The sequence below is a fragment of the Neovison vison genome, chromosome 2 (genome assembly GCF_020171115.1).
Source record: "Neovison vison isolate M4711 chromosome 2, ASM_NN_V1, whole genome shotgun sequence".
NCBI lineage: Eukaryota > Metazoa > Chordata > Mammalia > Carnivora > Mustelidae > Neogale > Neogale vison.
This window is the reverse complement of record NC_058092.1, coordinates 187,817,146-187,843,182: the sequence shown is the minus strand read 5'-3', so window position 1 is coordinate 187,843,182 and position 26,037 is coordinate 187,817,146. Positions and strand designations below refer to the sequence as shown.

Below are 26,037 nucleotides of genomic sequence, written 5' to 3'. Positions count from 1 at the left end.
TCCCCTACAGAGACAGTTTTCTCCCATCTCTACCTCCTAACAAACTTCCCTACAGAGCCAAATACCTACTTCATTCCTGGTTAATTCCTTGTCATCTTTCAGAATGCTCAGGTATCATTTTCCCAAACCTTACTCATTTCCCACCAGGAGGACGGTACCTACATCTTACCTCTCTATGTTTTAGCACCTAATTTTTAGCAACATGCCTAAAATAGCAGCCATTTAAAGACAGAATGAAAAAAAGGCTTGGCATGTGTTCAATAAGCTTTAAAAGGAGGAGGATCCTCTTAGAGGTGACCGCTAAAGAAATGAACTAGGATGAGATTTTCGAAAGAAAGAAAAGAAAGGGTCCTAAATACAGGTATTCGTCATGGAACATATTCATTTAGGAGTCAGTTCCTGAAAATGCTTCTCAACTTCTCTCAGCCCCAAATACTTCATCTGTAACACAATTGTTACCTATCTCACAGGTGGCTGGTAAGATTAAAGGAGATAGCATATATAAGGCACCTAGAATCAAAAATGTCTGGCACTCAATTATTGTTCCCTTCTGTTCCCCATCCCAACCTGAAAACATGTTAGAGCCTGCTTGTTTCTTTGCAACTTTAGTAACTACTACAACGTGAAAAGCAATCTGATATAGAAAAATTAATGGATATTTGAAAAAGGGAGGCTAGACTTGTCAGATGCTCTCCCTTAGAGCAGTTTTGTCCTATTTCAACACTATTGTTAATTTTGGCTAGATAATTCTTTATTGTTCTAGGGAGCTTCCTGTACACTGTAGAAAGTTAAGCAGCATCCTGCTTACTAGGTGCCAGTAGCACACCCTACCAAAATGTCTCCAGACATTGCTAAATGTCTCCTGGGAAGCAAAATTTCACCTGGTTGAAAACTACTACCCTAGAGCTAACTGAAATTCTCAAAGTCCTAAGTCCTTTACCTGACATCTACAAACATGTCTCATACATTTATTTTTTCCCCACTGATTGATTCTACACATTAAATTTTGTTTAGGCTTTATAAGCCATTCCCCTTAAAAATCAACCAAAACTGGTAGCTAGCCCTTTAACTGTCAAGCCAGTCATCACAGATAATGCATGCAGTCCAACCACTCAAGGCATTATCACACTGCAACCCTTAAAGCCAAATATAATAAAAGCAGGAAGAGCTAATCCCAAAAGGTCTTCACACAAAATTAAGAGATACTCAAGTACTCAAGCATCTAATCTTTTAACTTCATGTTACAAGTGGCCCTAAGTAGATATGATATAAAATGAGTTTTATATAAAGAGTTTCCAAGTCTTTGTTTTTAAGTAAGCTCTTTGCCCAACATGGAGTTTGCACTCACAACCCTGAGGTCAAGAGTCACTTGCTCTAATGACTGAGCCAGCCAGGCACCTCAGAACTTTCATAAGTTTTAAGTAAACACTAATGACGCCTATGATGTATTCTGTATACTTAAGATTAAATATGATATGCCTATATGTTGCAACAACAGAAAAAGTTATGTACGTTAACAAAAAAAAAATAAATAAGCAAAAGTAGAGAAACAAAAATTGACTTAACATTTCACAAGAGTTTTTGGATAACTGTTTGAGGTTAGTTAAGTATAGCATGGTAATTAAGAGCATAGACCTAGAATCAGATTACCTGGATCAAAATCCCAACACCATCACTTACTACATGGGTGACGCTTCATCAACATCTCTGTCGGTGTTTCCTCCTTGGTAAAATGAAGATAATTATGGTACCTGCCTTCTAAGGTTGTTGTGGGATTGAATGAGTTAAAATAGGTAAACTGCTGAAACGGTGCCTGATACATATGTAAGTATTAAACATTATTATCATTGTTTTTAAGGATACATAAGCAGAGAGAAGTGTTTCTTGGGTGGCTATATAAAAGTAGAAACAGTAGTCAAAGAATGGACTTTTACCCAGACACTCTGGATTCATATTTCTTTAACTAATTATTTCATTTAGGCTTCAATTTCCTCATTTGTAAAATAGGGAAGTGCTCTGAAAATGAATTAGCATAAGGGAAAACCTAAGGGCCGTATGTTTAGTGGGATAGTGGGGGGAAAATTATATCCGTCTTCCAAATTGGTAGAGGAAACTTTGTGAAGGATGTAATTTTAAAGAAATAACTCTAATAATGTACAAAGAGGGAAAGCACATGCCTTGAACCCAGGTAGGTCTGATTCAAAAAGTCTTTGCTTTATTTACTCTATGATTTGAAACCTTAAAGTAAAAATAAAACATCCTGAGTTGTCATAAGAAAAAAAAGTTTATTTTTTTTTATAAGGTAAGCATACTAATTAAGGGTAGTAGGAATACATTAAAGGCACTGGCAGGGATTTGATCACCATCTATTCAAAAGAGCATGAAAACACGACCAGAGCCCTAACTGACCTTTTTCATTTATGAAAGCTTCATTCTTTCCGGGGGTGAAGACGGATGATGTTGGAAAAAATGAAACTTGTATCATCAAAAAACATACCAATACTTTTAAATCAATTTATGTCTATTTTTAAGTAGAAAAATCAATGTCTTCCAACAAACATTTCAAAATCTGTACATTACACTTATTGGAGAGAACACTTTAACAATTTTTGTAAGTTGCAGCATCACACGTGAGGCAAGTCGGTGTTTGGGGCAGAACTGTTTCAACTGCTGCCAAAAAGTGCAAAGAACAAAAGAAAAATCAACACTTCTTATCTGTTCAGCCAAATTCCGCCCCCCAAAGACTCGAAGGCGGGGTACCTGGGTCCCTGCAGAGGGTCTTCAAAGATATCAACTTTCAGAATATATACAATAGGAAGGTCAAGGCGCCCTTTACGAAAAGTCCCCAAGAATTTGGTCTTCGCCCCACGATAGAGCAGTCGCAGGGCCTCCTGCTCGTTAACCCCCCACCCCGCCCCCCGCCCCAGGGAATAGAAGGTGGCAGCAGTGGACTCTGCTCTGGTCGGGTCTGGTCCTCCAGGGTCACACCAGCCCAGCCAGGAGAAAGCTCCCACGTGGCGCCCCGAGCCTGCCCATAGGCGGCTAGGTTCTCCCCAAGCCGGCGTTCTGATTGGCCAAGAGCAGCCGGAACCGCTCCGGAGCAGGCAGCTATTCGACCAAACTGGGCTGGCGCCGGGCGAAAGGTCACAGCCTTGCGGACAGCTCCCCAGCAGCCGGTCCTCGCGCGTTGGCCCCACGCCGGCAGCGAGAACGCCATGCGCTGGCAGACCCGCGCAACCCCCACGTGGGCCCTGGTTAGCTACCGGCGCCGTCACCCTCCACCCTACGTCGAGTAGCGCTCACCTCAGCGCTCGGGGCGCCTCCACCTTCAGCTTTTTGGGCTTCGGCTCCTCCTCGGCCGCAGCCATCTTCGTGCTCCCACCCCACTTATGCTTCGACGTGCGCCCCACCCCTTCTGCTCTTTGACCCCATCTCCTCCCCTTATCACCGCCTCCTTCTCCCCGAACCCCGCCTCTCTTGACTCTTTCCACACGGCGTCTCTCCCTTCCACAGCCATTGGCCCAGCCCCTCTCTGGCCCCGCCCACCCGGCAATAGTGGGACCCCAGACTGAGTTAGGCTGCGTACGAGCGCCTGAGTCCACATAGTGCGAAACCTCCCTTTTTTCTAGGTTCTGGGTGATCTAAAAGATTTAGATCCCAAACCTCACGAGACATCTTTCTTCTCATACAATGTCTTCCCGCTTATTTAATCTTTACAGTACTGTAGCCCCAGTCGGTTTGTTTGAAGCTGTTAGGCAGGCAATCTATTTGGGCAACCCAGCTGCGGGGTCCTCGCGGCCTTCTCAGCTGCCTCCGCCAGGGTCCGGAGTGGACCTGGCGCCGAATCAGTGGCTGGCCCAGGTGTCGGGGTGAGTGTGGGGAGGTGGGGAGACGGCTGACAGGGAACAGCTCGAAAACTGGGGAGCAGGCTGAATAGCTGGGGCTGCAGACTTTAGTCTGAGCTGCGGGAGAGTCTCCGATGCTGACCGCGCCTCTCTCTCGGCCTTCCGGGCTTTCTTGCCGGCAGGGCCGGAAGGGAGAGGTGCACCTGCAGCCTGGCCTTCTCGGGTCCCAGGCCCAAGAGGTTCAGATTTATTGGGGTCCCTCTCCGTGCTTCGGCGCGGGAAATAGGTCTTGTCACCCACGGTGAGCTGGAGTTCCAACAACTTGGACGTCAGCTCCAGGCTTCTGATTTGGAAGACAAAACCTAGCCTAACTAACCTGAACAGATGTCCTGTTAGAGGGTGGCACCTGAATGAGCTTGGGGTAGGGAATACCGTGAGGAGAATGTTGCAGTTCTTCAGGAAAGGTGACAGGAATCTAAACGGAGTATGGAAAAGTGAAGAGCTCTGTGGCCGGTTGGATTTGTTGGATTTGGATTGTGCCCGAAGTTGAAGTTTATAGCCTATATGATTAAGAAGGTGGTGCCATTAAAATTAGGAGACCTTACATAAGGAAGAGGAATTTTGTGGAACTTGGGATATATCCAGTTCGAAACCGTGGCTTAGGTGTGGATGGTAGAAAGATTATAAGGGGGGTCGGGGGGGAAGGCTGGGAAGTAAGCTGAAAAGAAACTTTCAAGGTAATAACCAAATCAAGTGATATTTCACGTAATAAGGTAAGAAGTATTTGTTTTGGTTTGGTTTGGGGAAAGTTAATAATGACATGAAATGCTGCAAGGGCCAAAGGAGCAAGTTGAAGTCTGAGGCTAGGAAGCTGGATTTGAGAATTAGGAAGTCGTTAGGCCAATAGGCTTTAATGCAGTTAGTAACTGGTAGGAGAAACTGCAGGTGTAACCTAATCCTTCATCATTTGGAGCAGGAAGCAAAAGATTATTGGGGATGTCAAGTCCCTAAGAGGATCGGGTTTTTTTTAAAGAATATAAGGCGCATTGTGTTTTGGGACAGAAAGCTAGTAACCAATGTGTAAGATTAAAGATTCAAGAAAGTGGAGATAAGATGCAAGAAGAGAGAGAATGGAGTCGGGTCAAAATTACAAATGGAAGGATTAGTTTTGGAGAGAAAGGAGAACACTTTCAAATGAGACCATAGGAAAAGCTGGGGAATGAGGTGAATGAGGAATTACCTGAAATTTACATGTCTTTGGTAGGGAAGCTCTCTTTGTAGTAAGGTTAGTTTTTCTTACTAAATCTTGGGATTTTTACAATATTTCTAAACATTCGCCGTAATATGCTATTGGAGTTCCCTGCAGAATAGATATTTTTTAAGCAGCCCAATAATTATTTCAATGCATGAGTGGCAAATGGCTTTTATAGAGAAGAGGAATTCCCTCTTCCTCTACAAATGATCTCACCTGTTACACAGAGAAATTAGAAGCAATCATCTTCCTACAACCAAATGTACAAACCTTCTTCCCTTCCAGTTTAAAGAGGAAAAGTGTCCAGGGGTACCTGGGTGGCTCAGTCAGTTAAGTGGCTGCCTTCAGCCCGAGTCATCATCCCAGGGTCCTGGCACAGAGCCCCCCACCCCCGTTTCTTCCTCTTCCCCACTCCTCTCCCTCTCCCTCTCCCCCGCTTGTGCTCTCTCACACTCCCTCCCTCTCAAATAAATAAATAAAATCTAAAAAATAAAAAGGAAAAAAAGTGTCCCTTACTAAGGAAGGCATATCCTTTCATCTAGTCTCCCAGTACCATCCTTGCTTACCCTATCAGTATCTTCTTTTTTTTTTAAATTATTTCCTCTCCTACATTATCTACCTTTCCCCTTCTACTCACACCTTTCCTTCAGCAATTAGAAATATTCTTCCTTGGGGCGCCTGGGTGGCTCAGTGGTTTAGGCCTCTGCTTTCGGCTCAGGTCATGATCTCAGGGTCCTGGGATCGAGCCCCACATCGGGCTCTCTGCTCAGCGGGGAGCCTGCTTCCCCCTCTCTCTCTGCCTACTTGTGATCTCTGTCTATCAAATAAATAAATAAAAATCTTTAAAAAAAAAAAAAAGAAAGAAAGAAATATTCTTCCTTAACTGCGTGAAATACTCCCATTTATTTTCATGTCTTTTCATGCTCTTCACAGCTAGAGTTCTTGAATGTATCATCTACTCTCTTATCTCTGATTTTCCCACTTTTTGTTATTTATTTCTTAGCCCATTTCAGCCTGTGTTGTTCCTGCATTCTACTGAACTATCACTAAAAGTACCTTTGCTAAGATCACCAATGTCCTCTATGTGTTAAATCATAAATTCTCAATAGGGACAAAAATTGCTTCGTGAGGTGCAAAAAAAGAAAAAATCATAATCTTTATTTATAAAACAGTATATATATATAGTGCATAAGGAGATGTACAGATATATATTATGTAATATTAAAACCTTATGGGGGAGGATATGATTGAAGGGGAGTCCGAAAAAGCCCTCAGCAGTTAATTTAAAAAACAAAACAAAAAACAGACATTTTCAGTTCTTTTTTTTTTCTTTCTTTTTTGTTCAGTTCTTCTTGTAGCTTGACCTCTTTGTGCCATTTAAAATGTTTAGTATTCCATTCTTCTGGAAACACGTTAACACACGTTGGTTACTAAAAATCGTTACCCCCCCCCATCCTTTTTTATTGCTCTTTGGCCACATATTCCCTGCTTTTTTTTTAAGGCCTACTTCCTTAACCCACTTGTTCTTCGGGTGTTGGAGTTCTTTCCATAGCTGTCTTCTTAGTATGTACATTCTCTCTTTGTAGTTTTTTTTCTCCTTGTAGCTATAATTCCCATTAACAAAAAGTCATGTTTACTCCTTAGTGTGTCTCCAACTCAGCTTCTCTTTGTAGCACTAGACCTACATATCTAATAGTCTTTTGAATATATCCATTTGGGTCAAATATATCCAGAATTGGGTCAATATACAGGACCCAGAGCTAAGTGCCTTATTTTTCCTCTCTTCTCCCCAAATCCACCTAATCTGCTCAAGCCTAAACATTTCTCTTATCTTTTTATTTTATCCATTCCTACTGCCAATACTGTAGTCCAGGCCATTACCATAATTTATCTCTGAACTGGTGTCCTGTTATTCAATTTCCACAGTACAATTTCTCTTAAAACTGTAAATCAGATTTCATGAGTTCCCTGCTTAGAATCCTGCTTAAAACCATGAAAAACTGCACTGAGAATTAAGTCAACCAATCTCCACTTATCTCCTTCCCAGGCTCATCTCGCCACTTCCCTTCACCTCCTAAAATTGCTAAATTTATACTGGATTTTTTTACTTGTGTTCTTTCTCACCTCAAAGATTTGTGGAATTTTGAAGGACACTGTATTTCCCCCATCGTAGGAATTCCTTCTTACTGTATTAAGTTGTTTGCCTTCTTTGGTGAACTTTAAACTGTCTGAGTTCAGAGACTTTGTTCACCTTTCTATCCCTATTACTTACCATATATAAAACATAAAACTACTTGTTGAATGAATAAATGGTCAAAATACTGCCTGAGAATCAGAGAAGCTAGATTCTTCCCTGGTCTCATTCTCTTACCTTGCCTATCGGCCCTTCCTTCTATGCCTCTGTTCTGTTTTATGTAAAAGGAATACATTTTCTTTTTGAGACATTATTCCAAGGACATTTTGACTAGTGGTCTTCCTCGACTTATGCTGAGGTTATGTCCTGAAAATACTGTAAGTCAAAGATGCATTTAATAGACCTAGACCTACTGAGCCTCTTAGCTTAGCCTACCTTAAATTGCACTCAGGACACTTAACATTAGCCCATAGTTCAGCAAAACTACATAACACAAAGTTTATTTTATAGTTAAGTGTTGAATATCTTGGGTAATTTGTTGAAAACTGAAGTGAAGAACAGAATGGTTTGCAAATGTATTTGTTGTTTACTCTGGTGATCAGGTGGCTGACTGGGAGTTGAATCTTGCAGCCTCTGCCCAGCATCTCAAGAGTATTGTGTCATTCTCCCAGAAAAATCAAAGTTCGAAGTTGAATGTGTGGATTCTAATGGATGCATATCACTTTTGCACAATTATAAAGTAGAAAAGTCTTAAGTCAAATTGTAAGTCAGGGACCATTTGTACTATAATTGCTTTGTTTATGAATCATCAGGTTGACTATTGAACATTGGGTAGGAAGGATTTATGAAATATTTAAGATGCAAAGTTCTGATGGAACTTTCTCACATGGCTTTAACATAAGCTGGTAGCATTCTGTTTTCTGATTCAAAAGTCACTAAAAACAACAAGATGGTTGTGGTTGCAGTGAGTATGCAGCTTTCCCGGTACATTTATTAGAATGATGAAAGGAGTAACTGCAGCTATTAAAAGGATAAGCAACTAAAGAAACAGGTTAATTTACACTGCCACATGTGACATTTATTTGATTGTTATATGCATTAGGCTCTTGATCATAAAGGAATAGAAGAAATAAGCTCTCTTATCTCACAATAGAAGGGTAAGGTGGGTTTTAAAGCTAAACACTGTTGAGAGCTACACGTGTTTGTGCTTTCATCTGAGCCTTAAGGAAGCAAATCCAGATGGCGGGTAACTTGCTGTATTCTTCAGAGATTAGAACTGTTGCCAACAAAAACAACTTTGGTGCAAACTTCCTGGAAAGAATTTTTCACCAGTTTAAGAGGATGAATAGGAAACTGGCCTCCAAAATAAAGGAACTGTGAAGTCACTTGCTCCAAGAACTTGCTGCAAGAACAAGCAGCTCTTCTAGGGAATACTGTGGCAGCAAAGTTCCACAGATCCATACGAACTATACCTTCTATAGGATGAATGATTTAAGAAGATAACTTATGTCAGCTCTTTTAAATATAATGTCTGCTCTAAATAATTTATTAGAACACATTTTGGCTTCTAACTACATTAAGAAGCCCATCCGTCAGATCTTCTTAAATTATAAACTCAAAGAGCATATTTGTTGCTCAGTCCTATATGGTAACCACCAGCTACATGTAGTTATATACATTTAAATTAGTGAAAATTAAAACTTCAGTACATCCATTGCATTAGCCATATGTCAAGTGTTCAGTGGCCACCTATGACTAGTGGATACTATATTGGACAGAGAAGATACAAGACATATCCATCACTGCAGGAAATTCTGTTGCACAGTGCAGCATTAGAGTATGTTCCTAATAATTATGTATGTACTTATAATTAGTCTCCAGGAGCCCAAGATTCACCCAGACCTGGGTTTGAACCCTAGCTCTTATACTTATTGTGTGATCTGATTTAACATTTCTAAGCCTTCATGATCTTATCTGTAAAACGGGGGTAAGCGCAATATTTATAACATCGAGTCGTGAAGATTCAGTGAGATAATGTAGGGAAGTGCCTAGCATAGTGCCTGGCCCACAGTAAGTACTCAGTATCTTTTAGATATTATTAATTTATTTATTCTTAATGAATAAAAAATTTGGAATAGAGCTAAAAATTTAATTTTGTAAAGAATACCATATTCCATAGCTGGCTCACTTGGCACTCTCAAATCTGAGTCTCTGAGTAGGTTACAGTGTTCTCCTTTCAGCTATACTTCATATTTTAGATGAGATTTTATTTTAAGAAAATGTGTTATAATATAAATTTAGTTGCAGATCTTATCATTGGATATTCCTGTTTTTTTTTTAAGTGTATCAACAGAGGTTATAGTTAAAGTCAGTAGCTTTATACAAGTCTGTATTCTAGTGACACTACTTAACACTCAAATAGAAATATAAGGCTGACACAAAGCAAACCTGTTAAAGCATCTGACTAGATAAAGAAGAAAAATTTAACAAGTTTCAGTATTAATCTAGAAAAATTTAGTAGGTCCAAAGCCTAAGGGTTTATTGCTGCCAACACACAGTGATTGCTTGGCTCAATAGAGATGGCTTTGAACAAAGAAACATTGTTTGTTTCTAATGAACAAGAACGTAAAAATGTTAACGGCATTCATAGTTATTAATACAGTAATTACTAAAATACATATTAGTAATTAGTAATTACTTAGTAATTAAATAATTTATGTAAAAATTTCTGAACATGTGCCAACCAGGAAGGGGAAATCATCACCAGATAGTCCTTAAATGTCAGCTGCTTTCATAAAATAAATTACTTGCTCTCAAAAAAACTGGTCAGGTTGGTGTCATTATTTTATGAACTGAATGAATCCATTCTGTAAAGTCTTCCTTTCCTCTTTGGGATTTATCTTCATCAGAGAAGCTGTATGTATTCATTTTAAATGTTTTACAGTTGGACTATACTTACACAATACATAATTTTGAATTACTGGACCACTAGGCTAAACACCTTTATCTACATAAAAGAAGGGAACACCTTAAGGTAATTAAATAGTTTTTTACTGTCCCCCATTTGCAAGGATAATAAAGTTTTTATTTGAAATGTAGTTAACACTCAAAAAATTACATGTCACAATGTAAAACCCAGTGAATTATCACAAAATGAATACAACTTGTAACTATCATCTTGATCAAGAAATAAAACATTACAAGCACCTTGGTAAATATCCCCCATGCCTCTCTTAGTCACTGTCCCCACTCTCCATAAAAGATAGCATTTGATTTCTCAAACCATAGATTAGTTTTGTCTGTTCTAGAATGTCATATAAATAGAATCATACTGTATTATCATTTTATATTTGGTTTTGTTTGTTCAATATTGTGTTTGTAAGTTTCGTCCATATTTGCTTCATGTAGCAGTACCTTGTTTTCATTGCTGTATAATAATTCATTTTCATAGTACACTATAGTTTATTTTTCTATTGTACTGTTAATAAATATCTGAGTTCCAGGTTTTCACTATAACAGTATATTTTTACACATGTTTTTGGTGCACAGTTGTACACATTTATGTTTAATCCACCTGGAAGTAGATTCATGTGTCACAGTTATTAAGAATATTTTTAAGCAAAATATAATTCACATGCTATGGAACTCATCATTTTAAAGCATACCGTTTAGTAGTTTTTAGTATATTTTTAGTATATTCACAAAGTTGCATAATCATTATCTCTAATTCCAGATGTTTATCACCTTAAAAAGAAATGGCAAACCCATAACCACTAACTAACCCATAACCACTAACTCCACATTCTTCCCTCCCACCCAACCCCTGGCAACTACTAACTAACCTAATTTCTGTCTCTGTAGATTTGCTTATTCTGGACATTTTATAAAATGAAATCATACAATATGTGACATTTTGTGTCTGGCTTCTTTTACCAAGCATAATGTTTTCATGGTTCATTCCTTTTTATGGCTGAATAATCTTCCATTGTTAGAAAATTATTTACCCATTCTTCAGTTGATAGACATTTGAGTTGTCTCCACTTTTTGACTATTCTGAGTAATGCTGCTTGGAACGTTTATATACAAGTTTTTGTATGGATACGCATTTCCAGTTCTCTTAGTTTTATACCTAGGAGTAGAATTGCTGAGTCATTTGGTAACTCTTACCTTTAACTTTTTGAAAGAACTCACTGTTTTCCACAGCGTCTGTACCATTTTACATTTCTGTCAACAATGTATGAGGGTTCTAGCTTCTCCACATTCTTGTCAGTACTTGTTATTGTCTGCATCTTAATTATATCTAGCCTGTGCTCGCTTCAGCAGCACATATATTAATTAGATCTAGCCTAATGGATATGAAATGTTACCCCCATTGAGATTTTGATTTACATTTGAAAAGATGTTGAGCACCTTTCCTTGTGCTTATTGATCATTTGTGTGTAAATCTTCTTTGGAATAATGTTTTGAAATTCTTTGCCCTTTTTTTTTTTTTTTTGGTATTGTGTTGTCCTTTTATTAAGTGTTCTCTTTATATTTTGGATAATAGTCCATTATAAAATATGTGTTTTCAATTATTCTCTCATTCTGTGGGAGTCTTTTTATTTTCTTGATAATGCCCTTCAGAATACAAAAGTTTTAAATTCTGATACAGGTTATCTGTTTCTTCTTTTGTTGCTTGTGCTTTTGGTGTCATCTTAAAAAATTATCTAATCCAAAGTCATAAGGACTTAATAGATACCTTTTTTCTAAGAGTTTTTAATAGTTTCAGCTCCTATATTTAGGCCTTGATACATCTTGAGATAATTTTTGTATATGACATAAGTAGAGGTCCACATTCATTTTTTTGCATGTGGGAATCTAGTTGTCCCAGCACCATTTGCTGAAAGACTATTCTCTCTCCCACTGAATGGTCTTGGTAATTTTATCAAAAATCAATTACCATATATATATAAAGGTTAATTTCAGAATTCTCCATTCTATTCCATTGATCTGTATGACTGTTCTGCCAGTATCACATAGTACATTTGTAGTAGCAGGTTTTGAAATCTGGGAGTATGAATCCTCCAGATTTTTCTTCAAGATTGTTGTGGCTATCCTTGGTATCTTTCATTTCCATATGAATTTTAGGACCATCCTGTTAGTATCCACAAAAAAAAAAAAAAAAAGGGCAGCTGGCCTTATAGTAGGGATTACATTAACTCTTAAGCCAATTTGGAGGATATTGCTGTCTTAATGATATTGTTTTCTAATCCATGAATGTGAAATGTCTTCCCATGTTTTAGATACTTTTAATTTCTCATTTCTTGCAGTGATGTTCTCTACTACTCAATGTATACTAATAGTGCTCTGTACTGTTCTATATTAATGATGCTCTAATACTATTCAATGTACTTGCTCTTGTGTTAAATTTAGTCCTAAATATTTTGATCTTCTTGTTGCTCTTGTAATTGGAATTGTTTTCTCAATTTCATTTTCAGATTATTTATTGCTAATGTGTAGAAATACCATTGGTTTTTAAAAGTATTAATCTTGTATCCTGCAACCTTGCTGAATCTGTTTATTAGCTATGATTTTGTGCATGTGAGCATGTGTGTGTGTGTGTGTGTGTGTGTGTGTGTTGTTCCATAGGACTTTACATAGACAAGATTTTAACATCTGCAAATTGAGGTAGTTTTATTTCTTCCTTTCCATTTTAGAAGCCTTTTGTCTCATTTTCTTGCCTGATTGCCCTGGCTAGAATCTCTAGTACTATACTGAATAAAAATGAGGAGAGTGAACACCATTGTTTATTCGTGATATTAAGGGGAAAGCTTTTAATCTGTAGTCATTAAATATGATGTTAGTTATGGGATTTTCACAGATGCTCTGTTCTCTTGAGGTTAGAATATTTCTTTTTCTAGTTTGTTTTTCTTGTAAACAGGTGCTAGATTTTATCAAATGATTTTCCTGCATGTTTTGAAATCATTATTTTGTCTTTTGTGTAGATTGTATGTTATATTGATTGATTTTCATATGTTGAACCAATCTTCCATTCTTGGAATAAATCCCATTGGTGTATAATCTTTATATAGTGTGGATTCAGTTTGTTAGTATTTTGTCAAGGATTTTTATAGCTATTCTTAAGTGATATTGGTCTATAGTTTCTTCTGACGCCTTTCTCTGGTTTTGGTGTCAGAATAATACAAGGATACTTTTTGATGTACACTAAATTTAAACTTTTTTCCCCCCAGAAAATGATCCACAGTCTATTTCTCATAAACTGTTCCGGTGACATATTTCTGGAGAAGCACTGGAAGAGTGTTGTGAGCCAGTCGGTCTGTGATTATTTCTTTGAAGCTCAAGAGAAAGCTGCTGATGTTGAAAATGTACCACCTGTCATTTCAACACCTCATCACTACCTCATCAGTATATACAGGGACAAACTCTTCTTTGTGTCTGTCATACAGACTGAAGTGCCCCCTCTCTTTGTAATTGAGTTCCTACATCGAGTTGCCGACACTTTTCAGGTTGGTTATTCATCAACTCTTTTGAACTTAAATTACTCAAGTTAGTTGGGGGTGGGACACCTAATCTTATTCTTTAATTATCCAGCTTTTGATGTGTCTTCGGTCTCTCTTCTTTTCAACTAAGCATAAATTCATGAACCCTTTTTTTGTAGGGTACACAGCAGTGCACATGGCTACTCCATTCACTGTTTCAGTAGAACCCGGTAATCTCATGGTCATAGAAACCATATTTATATGTATTACAGATTATGTCATCAGGAAACTGTAAAGCCCTCTACATACAGTTCTTGAATGGTCCCAGGATTTTTATTGGTTATGTAATCTTCTAATATTTACATTTTATTATCTTGCTAAGTATACCAAATAATTGAAAATATACCTGTGTTTTGTGGGGTATCTAATCAGGGCAAATTAAGTTTATAGTTCACATCCTAGTTTAATGTTTCAAAGTCCTCTCTGGATTAATATATAATAGGAATTCAGTTCAGTCTAAAAATATTGAGAAAATATTGAGGACTAGAACTATAGAGTTTTTTTTCACTCTGACATATTTTCAAGATCTTAATCAGTGAATTATGCCTCTGTAAGTTTATCCTTCTGAACAGAGTGTTTAGAAAGCCTTTCTCCATGCGTTCCATTTTGCAATATTATGTACATTTTGTTAAGGACTACTTTGGTGAGTGTTCGGAAGCTGCAATTAAGGATAATGTGGTCATTGTATATGAGCTCTTGGAAGAAATGTTAGACAATGGATTTCCACTGGCTACTGAGTCTAATATTTTGAAAGAACTGATTAAACCACCAACAATTCTCCGTTCTGTCGTCAACTCTATTACAGGTAAGGTGAAAACATGCTGCATTCGGAACTGAGCAATTAAAACTTTATAAACAACTCCTTGTTGCTTATGATCTTGCAGATACTAAGGTAGTCCAATTTGGTCAGAATTAAAGTTAGTGCTATTGTTAAAATGAATGTGTATTTCTTTTCATGAGGAAACTAGATCTTAAATGATAAATAAAAACTTGATTATTACTCTTTTATTAAAGACCACAAAAACATTATCACTATTACTTAACACTAAATAATATGACTGAATAAATTTTCCCTGCTAATCCTAAGGAAGCCAATATAGTGAAGCTATAAAAGGGAAGCCTATATGCAAGGCTACTTAGAACATCTAATCTATTTATAGACTGCCATTTTACTATTTATTTATTTTTTTTAAAGATTTTATTTATTTATTTGACAGAGAGAGATCACAAGTAGGCAGAGAGGCAGGCAGAGAGAGAGAGGAGGAAGCAGGCTCCCTGCTTAGCAGAGAGCCCGATGCGGGACTTGATCCCAAGACCTCGAGATCATGACCTGAGCCGAAGGCAGCTGCTTAACCCACTGTGCCACCCAGGCGCCCGCCATTTTACTATTTAAATTAGTATTAGTTTGGGACGCCTGGGTGGCTCAGTGGGTTAAGCGGCTGCCTTCGGCTCAGGTCATGATCCCAGCGTCCTGGGATCGAGTCCCACATCGGGCTCCTTGCTTGGCGGGGAGCCTGCTTCTCCCTCTGCCTCTGCCTGCCTCTCTGCCTGTGCTTGCTTTCGCTTCTCTCTCTATGACAAATAAATAAATAAATAATCTTTTTTAAAAAAAATAGTATTAGTTTATGTAATGCAATGAAGATGTTAACTAACACTATACTCAGTAATCATTATAGTATATAAAGTGTATCAAATCAACGTGTTGTACACCTTAAACTTAACCCCATGTTATATGTCAGTGGTCTCTCAATACAAGCTGGGAGAAAAGTAAAAATTAATAAATAGCATTATAAAACTGGCTACCCAGTATAAAACGGTTGCTACCCCCAAATTACTAGGAAATAGAAAATTTAAGACTCTCTACCACAGAGGACATATTGTCTCCTCCAAGTCTTTCTTTTATACACGTAGAAGATTTATTAAGCCAAAAAGAGATAGGAAATTAATCTATTTGTGAGATTTCATGCATTGTGGGCCTTGTACTTGTGTTACAAGTTTCTAATTTTTGTTTGTTTTTTGAGTATAGCTAGAAATAGGTACGTCCAGATGACAATATTTTTTGAGAGTATTGAAGTCTTCTAGAGAAAGATTACTGTCAGATGTTACATGCCACACCAGCTACACTTTCTACCATTTTAAACCCCTCTCCCAAGTATAGTTGACCTTAAAATAGGGCAAGAGAGGCCTATGATAAAGCGTTATTCATCTTCCATATAAGGCTGAGCACTGGGAGAATTCAAGGAAAGATGAGATGGAGTGTATGTGCCTAAAAGTTACACTCTGGATGGGAGATTGGGGGGAAAAATTAAAGTATGTAAATAATATAAGATTATAAAAGGCAATTCCATACTTTATGAACAATACAGTGCCACTGGAAAGTACACATAATATAGTACTAAGTGGAAAAAAAATAATATTTACCAAAAACTCTACAAAACTATAAAAATTTCTCTTAATTACACATAAACATTCATACAGACAAAAAAGTTCTAAGATGTTTTCAATAATGACCACCTCCAGCTAAGGAACTACATATAGTTCCTTACGTAGGAAGGAACTTTTTTTTTTTTGCTTCTATACTTTCTAATTTTTTTTTGTTTTATACTTTCTAATTTCTAAAATAAACATGTATTTCATAGTTACTAAAGTACAGAATGAAAGTATATAGGTTATTAAGGCAGTGCATTATGGAATTAAAGAGAATGGTTCAGTAAATGAATTGGGGTGCTTGGCCCAAGTGCAGGGCCCTAGAGAATCAGCAGAATTTAGGGAGAGCGGGAGGAATAACAGCATTTTGTAGATGGAGTTATATGAGAAAAAACACATACAAAATGAAAAACGTTGATTTGTATGAATTCATTTAGCAGGAACAGAGCTGTTTTTTTAGCTGAATATTGAGATCTAAAACTTAAGAGTTAAGTTGAGGAAGTTCTTGAATAGTCAGCTAAATATTTAGTTTTTATCATAAAGTCAGTGTGGAAACATTGTAAGTTTGAACAGGAAGGTGAAAGCAGTGCTTTTAGAAAATTCTGGGAAGCTAAATGTTTGGAGAAACAAACACCATCATAATTAGACTATAAAGTTATATATACAGTATGATTGCAACTCTATTTTAAGGTGCAGTTGGAAAAAAAGCATACTTACCAAAATCGAAAAAAATAAGTGCAACTTATTTATGAGGGAAATGTTTAAAGAAATATACCAAAATGTTAATGGTAGTTGTATTTTGGTAATAGGAAGCTAGATTCTTTTTAGCCCCTTTTCTGGACTTTCCATGTGTTATGTACTACTTTTTTGAGCATGTACTACTTTTGAGTTGGAAATGTAAATTAACCAAAATGTTAAATATGTCACAGCTCAAGGTTATGTTTTGGACAACCAGACTGATTTTCAGACGTATGTCAGTTTACCAGTAAATTAGCCAGATATTAAACATTAGCCATATTGCAGCCATATGGGTGTGCTGACCTTAAAATGGGAAAAGGCCAGAGTGTGTTCTTCATCCATTTACTCCGCTGAGGCCTGCTTGGCAGCATGTCATGTAGAATTTAAGCTGAATACCAAAGGGCCTACTTAGCACTCTGTATTCTCAGTGGAGACATTTTATCGGCAGGTTTTAAAACAACTAGCCTCTTTTCTTCATCAGTGGCAGCAGGACGAGATTTGTTGTTGAGCCACTGGAATTAGGTTAGGTTACTGTTAACACACAGGAAGCAAAAGATAAGTAAATGAATTTAACCTGGTTTGGCACATAGAGGACCACGTGGCCTATTTCTCTTTTCTAGAAATAGGCTATATCTCCCAACAGTTCTGGAAACTGTCCACAACTTCAATGAAGAAAAACCCAGACATTAAAGAAGCAGCTATAGTATTCTTTTTTTTTTCCTGTTAATTGCTTTTCTTTTTTCATTTTTGAAGTGAACTATACATCCAATGTGGGGCTAAAACTCATGATCCACAGGTCAAGGGTCACACACTCTACCAACTGAGCCAGCCAGGCACCCCTGTTTATAGCTTTCCAGATCACCATTTTATGCATTACCTTTGCTTTCTCTTTTTCCGGCTTTCTAGGCAGTAGTAATGTTGGGGACACACTCCCCACTGGGCAGCTGTCCAACATCCCATGGCGCCGGGCTGGGGTAAAGTACACAAACAATGAAGCCTATTTTGATGTCGTTGAAGAAATAGATGCAATTATAGATAAATCAGGTAATTGCGTGCATGTGGTCTTATTTGGGAAAACAGTTGAGCTGACATATGCTGAATAGAAAATTGAAATCCCTTGGTAGTGTGGTTTCAGCAGAAAGGCATTCATTTCCTAATGGCTTAAAAATCTGTTTATTTTGCCCAGAGGTTACATATAATTTTCATAACCACTAGCTGAGATCTGCCAAACCTTTGTAAATCAGATCTCATGCTGCCTCACTTTAAACTAGCTATTACCCTGTATGCCTCTCCCTCTTCCCATTTTTTCAGCATTTATTGTTTATCTGCCATGCACCATACTTTTGCTACCACTGTATATGCAGTACTTGTAATAAAGACCCCAGACAAAACAGCAGTACTGTATTAGAACCATAAAATTTTATTAAAACATCTAATCCAACCCTCACATTTTATACCTAAGGAAACTGAGGCTCAGAAGGGTTTAGTAATCTGCTTAAGGTCATACAGCTAGTTAGTGTATGAAAATGAGCTATCGCGAATTAATAGCCAGTATCTTTTCTTCAGTGGGTACCCTTTTCATTATAAAATTCCATCATACAGAGTAATAGCTGTACTATTATGGAATAATGGCTCCTATTTCTTAAAAGTTAACAGCTTAGTCTATTTCAATGAGAAATTTTCCTTATTTTTAAATTCCATCAAAAAATATTTTAACTTCAAACACTTTTTTTTTTTTTCTAAGAGGGAAAGAGTTGGGGGAGAGGGCCAGAGGCAGAGGGAGAGAGAGAGAATCTTTTTTTTTTTTTTAAAGGTTTTATTTATTCATTTGACAGAGAGAGATCACAAGTAAGCAGAGAGGCAGGCAGAGAGAAAGGAAGGGAAGCAGGCTCCCTGCCGAGCAGAGAGCCCGATGCGGGACTCGATCCCAGGACCCTGAGATCATGACCTGAGCCGAAGGCAGCAGCTTAACCCACTGAGCCAACCAGGCACCCCGAGAGAGAGAGAATCTTAAGCAGGCTCTACACCCAGCATGGAACCCAAGGCAGGGCTCGATCTCATGACCCTGAGATCATGATCTGAGCTGAATCCAAGAGTCAAGACTTAACTGACTGAGCTACCCAGGCATCCCCAAAATATTTTAATTTCATATCCAGCAGTCTTACAAGGTTGACTCCACAAAGAGGTAGTTTTGACATTCCTTAGAATTACCACAGTCCTACCAAAGTTAGGCGTGGGCCATGGTACTTAGTGAAGAAGCTGTCATAACCAATGTAATGGATCCCCTGTCCACTAACTTGTTAGTAGATGTGTAAGTTTCATTATGTCTGACACCCAGAAGGTGTCTCCATTACCTCAGATACAGTGATTTCTCTAGTAAAGACTCAGAGTCCAGTGACATTATCACTTTCTTTCTTTCTTCAGGATCTACAGTCTTTGCAGAAATTCAGGGGGTCATTGATGCTTGCATTAAGCTATCTGGAATGCCTGACCTTTCTCTTTCTTTCATGGTAAGTTTTGTTCTCCTGTCACGTAGCTCTTTGCATGCCTACTATATATGAAGTACTAAATGAAATGATAAATACTGAGAGATGTTTGTATCTTAGATTATAAGGATTATCTCAGAAATTTTCTAAGATTGATTTATTTAGAGGGAGAGATAAAGAGCGCACACTTGAGCGTGAGCAGAGGGAAGGGTAGAGGGAGAAAAAGAAGGAGTCTCAAGCAGACTCCATGCTGAGCCAAGAGCCTGATGTGGGGCTCAATCTCAAAATCCTGAGATCATGACGTGAGCCAAAATCAGAAATCAACCACTCAGCTGACTGAGCCATCCAGGCACCACCTATCTCAGAAATATTCTTAGCCAGCTTCCCAAGACAGTGGCTTAGGTAATGAGCATGGCCTTTATAGAAGGTTGAGGAGAGGTCTCTTGAGTGTGTAAGAAGAGGCTTAAACAGCTGGTTGGCTTTCACAAATCACTTATTGAATTATTATTTGCTTTGCTGGTATGAAAGGTCATTGATCTTTTGCATTATTTTAGACTCAGCATGATACACTACTAAGAAAAGAGAACAGAGTTCTGATGCTAACTTGTCCTGTCCCACATATAAAATATTTGTGGGACTTCTGGGTGGCTCAGTCAGTTAGGCAGCTAGTTCTTGATTCTGGCTCAGGTCATGATCTCAGGGTCCTGGGATCGAGCTTCACATCAGGCTACATGCTTGGTGGGGAGTGTGCTTGAGGATTTTCTCTTTCCCTCTCCCCCTTGCCCCTCACGCACGCATTCTCTCTTTCTGTCTCTCAAATAAATCTTTAAAAAAAAAATAGATATATTTGAAAACCTTATGAAACCATTAAGTTTATGTTACCGTGGTCATAGTAACAAACTCTTAACATCACTGTTTTATCCTTAGGGAGTATTTAATTTCTCAAATATCTAAGTAGAGTTGCCATATTCCATGCATTCTGTGAATATTGCCTTCTTGTTTTCCTGGCAGAACCCACGGCTTCTAGATGATGTCAGCTTCCACCCCTGCATCCGGTTTAAGCGCTGGGAATCTGAAAGAGTTTTGTCCTTCATTCCTCCAGATGGAAATTTCCGGCTCATATCATATCGTGTCAGCTCACAAAAGTATGTGATGCATCAGCTAGAAATCTGCTATCATGTATCTGTGATGGGTAGTCACCTTACCTTTTTCATTCTGACAGTTGGATACTTGAATTCATCACTGCCCCCATTAGCTATGGCTCACCAGGAAACCTAGGAAGAACTGGTGAAAATACGTATCTAAAATAATCAGTATACCTTAAATATGAGAATATAAAGTAGTAGTAAAAGAGACTAGTAAAACATATACCTGAGAACAAGCAAGCATTTTTGACTTTGCATTAGCTATGCAAAACCTGGAACCCATGCCATAATTTTACTGTGTTCTGTAGACTTCAGAGCTGACAGAAGGAGCTCCAGCTCTCTAGGCTATCTCCCAACTAACTGGCTTCAGGTCACCCTTTTGTGTACTAAGGTTTAAATGAATTGGAATTATGGGTTGTAAATGGTTTGTCCCTTGAAAATATCAGAAGGTATTTGGGTAATATCAGATGGGACTCAAAAGCAGAGGAATTATTTCTTGGCTCTAGCCACATAGGGACTATTTTATTTAGGATAATTTAAAATTATCTTTTCTGTGGGATCTTAATTTCTTCAAACGAGGGCTATTTGCCCCAGTTGTTTATACTATCTTTTTTTTTTTTTTTTTAAGATTTTTATTTATTTGACAGAGACACAGCGAGAGAGGGAACACAAGCAGGGGGAGTGGGAGAGGGAGAAGCAGGCTTCCCGCTGAGCAGGGAGCCCAATGCAGGGCTCAATCCCAGGACCCTGAGATCATGACCTGAGCCAAAGGCAGATGCTTAAGGACTGAGCCACCCGGGCACCCCAGTTTATATTGTCTTGATTCCTATCTTAATGTGCATACTTGTTGCTCAGAAATTGTGTGATTCCTCGTGTGGTGGTACTCATACCCTCTGGTAAGTACCAGTGCATGCTGAGTCTCCAGTTCTAGGGGGTATATGGCCCTATAGTGGAGTCAGAGTTCGAGTAGGATACTCTGGACTGAGATTTCCAGTTCTCTCAAGAGCTGTCTCACACCATTAATTATGTTTGTGGTTCTGTTTTTCTCTTTTCAGTCTAGTGGCAATACCGGTGTATGTGAAACATAGCATCAGCTTTAAGGAGAACAGTTCTTGCGGGAGATTTGATATTACGATTGGACCAAAGCAGAATATGGGGAAAACTATTGAAGGAATCACGGTAACAGTTCACATGCCAAAAGTTGTGCTGAATATGAACCTGACGCCAACACAAGGCAGCTATACATTTGATCCAGTTACCAAGGTACAGCTCCCTCTAATCAAGAGTGAGCAAATGTTTCTGCAGTCTTTATTTATGATGGCAGGGAGGGCAGAAGGAAGGGTTTAAAGTTCCGAACAAGACCTGGAGAGCATACTGAGCTGTGCTTTCGCCCCTGGCTGCAGAGGGAATCCCATGTCTGCTGCTGAGATGAACCGAAAACTAAGACTCAATCTGTTATCCTTCAGAGTGTGCCTTTCTTCATCCATTGGTAATCTAGAGACATACTCGCTGAGGAAGATATAAAAACCTTTTTAGAAAGAGAAAAACAGTATCTGGATATAAGAAGTTAGTATTGTAGTTTCTTAATTATTAAATTTTCTTTAGTAAATGATCATTACAAACTTTCTTTTTAATTTAAAAGCACTGTTCATACTCTTCCATAGGGGATGCTGGCTAGGAAAGCTGCTTCTCACCATATAAAATAAATGTGCCTCTAGCAACGGGTTTTCAGAGAAATTATAAAAGATGGTTTCCTCTCAGCTTTCTGCTTTTCTCCTTTTCAACTGCCTGCTAAGTGAAAAGGCGTATTTTTAAATAAAATCATTGAATGTTAAAGATCATCTGTCTAAAAATCCTGTCCTAAGGATTTGAAGAATCTCCCCAGAGATTACCCAGGGCTGAGAAATGAAGGCAGAGCTCCAGATCCCTGGCCCATCACCTTGGCTTTCAACTGTAATAGTCTCACTTTCTTGACTAGTACTGAGATTCTGAACTAAAGATTTTACTTGACCAAAGAAAGCTAAAAAGTTTAAAAAACACCAATTTAGGTTCCATTTTCTCATGTTACAGCAGAGTAAACTGAGGCCCAGAGACTTACAGTGAAGGTGGTATAGTAGAAAGAACATTTGAAATCAGATCAGGTTCGAATCCCAACTTTGCCTCTAAACTAGCTGTGTGACCTTGAGCAAGTCATTTGACCACTGAGCCTAAGTTTCTTTTTAAGAAGAAGACAAAAGCTACATCACAGGCCTCTTTGAGATAACGTATAAATAGTGCTAAGCGCAGTGCTATATCCAAAAGTAGGTAGATGCTCTACAAATGTTGGTTCTCTGCCCTTGCCATTCAGAGTCACAGAACTGATTTGTGGTAAAATCCCATGAAGATCCCAGGTCTCTTGTTTCCAAGACACTGTACTTCATTCTGTACAGAAGTTTATGGTGCCTTTGAACATTTGTGCTTAGCAAATGGTTCAGATCATATTTGTTTTTTTATGCCTTTTTAAGGTACTAACATGGGATGTGGGAAAAATTACTCCTCAAAAGCTCCCAAGTCTTAAAGGACTGGTAAATTTACAGTCTGGAGCACCCAAGCCAGAAGAAAATCCAAGTCTCAACATACAGTTCAAGATCCAGCAGCTTGCTATTTCTGGTAAGTACAAGTTTTGACTTGTGTTTAAGAGTGAACTGAGTTCTGCTGAGGTCAGCTCTCAGGAGCTTCAGAGGGTAGGAGCGTTCCCTCTTTAGAAAGAACAACAGCTTGTTTGCCTGCCACCCTGGGCTGTGGGGCCATCCTCTCAGGTACGGTGATTTTGCAGAGCTCCTTATTTCACACAGCTTTCTTCCACCAGACCCTCCTCATCCAAGCACGAAGGAAGGAGTCATTCATACTCACAGGAAGGACTATCCTTCAAAGACATTCCTGGCCCACATGGGAATCTAAACTAAAAACATCACCCCACGGTGCTGTAACACATGAATAGTAGAAGGGAGATTGCTTCCAAATGGTAGAAGGGACACTGGGTTAATGTCAGATTTACTGGGTAATGTTCATTGCTAAACAAGTAATTGTTGGTTGCTGTGGCCAGGAAAATAATTTGTTCCTTTCCTTACCTGTTCTTTTTGACACAGGCTTAAAAGTAAACCGCTTGGACATGTATGGGGAGAAATATAAGCCATTTAAAGGAGTCAAATATGTCACGAAAGCTGGAAAGTTCCAAGTGAGAACATGAGAAGAGGCCAAAATTCCTCAAGATCTGTTTGTTTTCCTACTGTCATTATAGTTTATTACTGTTAGGTACCAAGTGGGTGGGAATCCATATTCTAGTCCAAGTTCCTGTTGAGCTACACACAGCTAACGAAGTTGCTGAGTAATCAATGTAGGGTTCTGAAGAGGTCTAAGCTAAGGAAACTTTGAATGACTTAGCTTATTTTTTTATCTTTTCAGTTAGGAAGATTCTGGAGGTGATTGCCTCTGGGGGGGGGGGGCTCAACTGGAGGCTCCACATTGTAACAACAGTAAAGGCAGAAAGCTGCAGTGATAACCTCTCCCCTAAAACAAGTGAACTGATCTCAGCAGGAGCTGTCTCCATCTGTAATATGATGTATCACAAGTGCAGCCCAGCGTCACACCTGATCTAAGCCGTCCCAAATCAGCATCTGTCCCAACAGAGGAAGTTACCCCCACCCCAAGAAGTTTACAAAAAACTGCCTCTTCAAGTGTTTGCCTTATTCAGCTTTTCACTTGTGCCATTAAGCAAGCACTGTAGCAAAAGCCACTTCCACTGGCCCAGGCAGGGAGCCCCATGGCTCCAGGCTCCATTCTCACTGTACTTGGTCTTGTATTTTTTATAAATAAGATTTTTACGTAAAGCTCAGATTTTGATTTACAGGGACCTTGCTGCAGGAAGTACCATCTCCATTTCGTGCCACTAGTTCAGCTGTTAGATAGTATGGTCAATATCATTTGTATCAAAGGGGCGAATGCTTTATTAAGGCAATAAAAGGGAACACTACTTCTGCTTTTAGGAAGTTATTGCAAGCACAAGCATTTGAAATTTGAAGCAAATTAAACATCAAAGCAAAACTGAAGTGAACTTTGCCACCTTCATGTTTTATAAAGATTATCTACACCACTTAAACCATTGTTAGCCTAAAGTCCTCAAGCCCTCCTTCAGCAAAAGCAAGAAAATGTGCCTGTTTCACTGTCTTCACTTTTTTTTTTTTTTTACTCTTTTATCTTTTTTATTGTTGTTCTTAAGGTCTTGAATTTATCTGCATCCCTTGTCTTCAAGGGGAGCTCTCTTTTCATTGTCTGTGCTTCCCAAGGCTACAGTGGCCAATAGGTTCCTTCCTGAAACTTGTCATAATTGTTATTTGAACGTCTCCACTATACTGACAAAGTACTTGGAAGTACATGATATTGAGGCAGTAACAAGATCCTCGGTAACACTGACAAAACCATCATCTTGGTTGGGAAGTCAGTCTAGGGTTGTATCCTTTCACTCAGCTTACCTGGCTTTGAAGTCCTTGCCCAGTCATTTTGCCTCATTAGACACAAAGAATGGAAAAGGCTGAGAGATACAAGTGCTTGTTCTTCATGGTTCCCACTTGTTCTTGCTTATGCTGTTAATTTTCTTCTTATGACGGACTCCATTCTCTTCTCCCGTCTTGGCTTATAACTCCCTTTTCCCTGTAATGCTAAGAATGGCCCTTAAATTCATCCCATTCTGCTTTCAAGGGCCGGTGGTCGCTGCTGCTACAGAGAGCCCACCAGACAGCAGCCTTCTTACCTTTGCCTGCCTAGGGTACCCAGCCTGCCTTTCATCTAATAGGAAATGGCACTTTTTGCAAATTTGAAATTTCTTGGGTAACCAAATCAGCTTGGCAGCTAAAAGCAAGATGTTGCCAAATATTTATTTCCTTTGCCTAAGGTTAATTACCCAGTCTGATTGCTTTAATTTTTAATGTCTTTTAATGTCCTATCTCAAAAGAACAATCAGTACATTTGCTTTTCTTTCTGCGTAATCCCTAATCTCAACCAGGTATATCTGGACTGTCCAGTTTTCTTTCTGTGCTACCTTCTCTTATATATAAAAAAGCAGGTTACATGCCAAGAGTCCGTTGTCTCTAGCAAATTCTGCTATAACTTCTAAGTAGGCTGTTTCCTTTTACAATTAAATTATTGTATTTATTAATTTGAATCCAGCAAATCCTTTCTCTAATCTGGCTATACTGTCAATAAAAAGGTGAAAGCAACAAGTTGATTTTTTAGCTTTACTATTGATTGAGCGTTCTCAGATGGACACACGTCAGCGTCACAGCAGGCTAACCATGACCGGATTCTGTTCTGTATCATAAGGTGTAATGGTTGCTGCGAAGCACTTGCAAGTGCTCCTCTCTTCACCTCAGTGTGTCAACAGCCACGGATACTTTCTCTGAGCATCACCCTCTGGCCAGAGACTGAGCAGCAAG

At 38.6% G+C, this 26,037-nt stretch overlaps 2 protein-coding genes across 3 annotated transcripts in view; one reads left to right on the top strand and one right to left on the bottom strand.

Annotated features, from left to right (window-relative positions):
- The window catches only part of ADK (adenosine kinase), a 555,049-nt gene extending 551,613 nt beyond the window's left edge, over nucleotides 1–3,436 (bottom strand). Inside the window, exon 1 of one of the 2 annotated variants that reach the window (XM_044239872.1) lies at nucleotides 3,304–3,436. In XM_044239872.1, coding sequence (XP_044095807.1) covers nucleotides 3,304–3,368 — 65 coding nt within the window. In that variant the 5' untranslated portion in view covers nucleotides 3,369–3,436. The remainder of the gene's footprint in view (nucleotides 1–3,303) is intronic. The other variant, XM_044239870.1, reaches the window with a different exon arrangement.
- A 358-nt stretch (nucleotides 3,437–3,794) lies between these two features.
- AP3M1 (adaptor related protein complex 3 subunit mu 1) lies at nucleotides 3,795–25,821 on the top strand. Its single transcript, XM_044239869.1, has 9 exons — nucleotides 3,795–3,869; nucleotides 13,462–13,737; nucleotides 14,404–14,575; nucleotides 17,842–17,979; nucleotides 19,360–19,445; nucleotides 20,433–20,566; nucleotides 21,622–21,829; nucleotides 23,071–23,215; nucleotides 23,695–25,821. The coding sequence occupies exons 2-9, from the start codon at nucleotides 13,465–13,467 to the stop codon at nucleotides 23,793–23,795; spliced, it is 1,257 nt and encodes a 418-aa protein (XP_044095804.1). The 5' UTR covers nucleotides 3,795–3,869; nucleotides 13,462–13,464; the 3' UTR covers nucleotides 23,796–25,821.
- The last annotated feature ends 216 nt before the right edge of the window (nucleotides 25,822–26,037 follow it).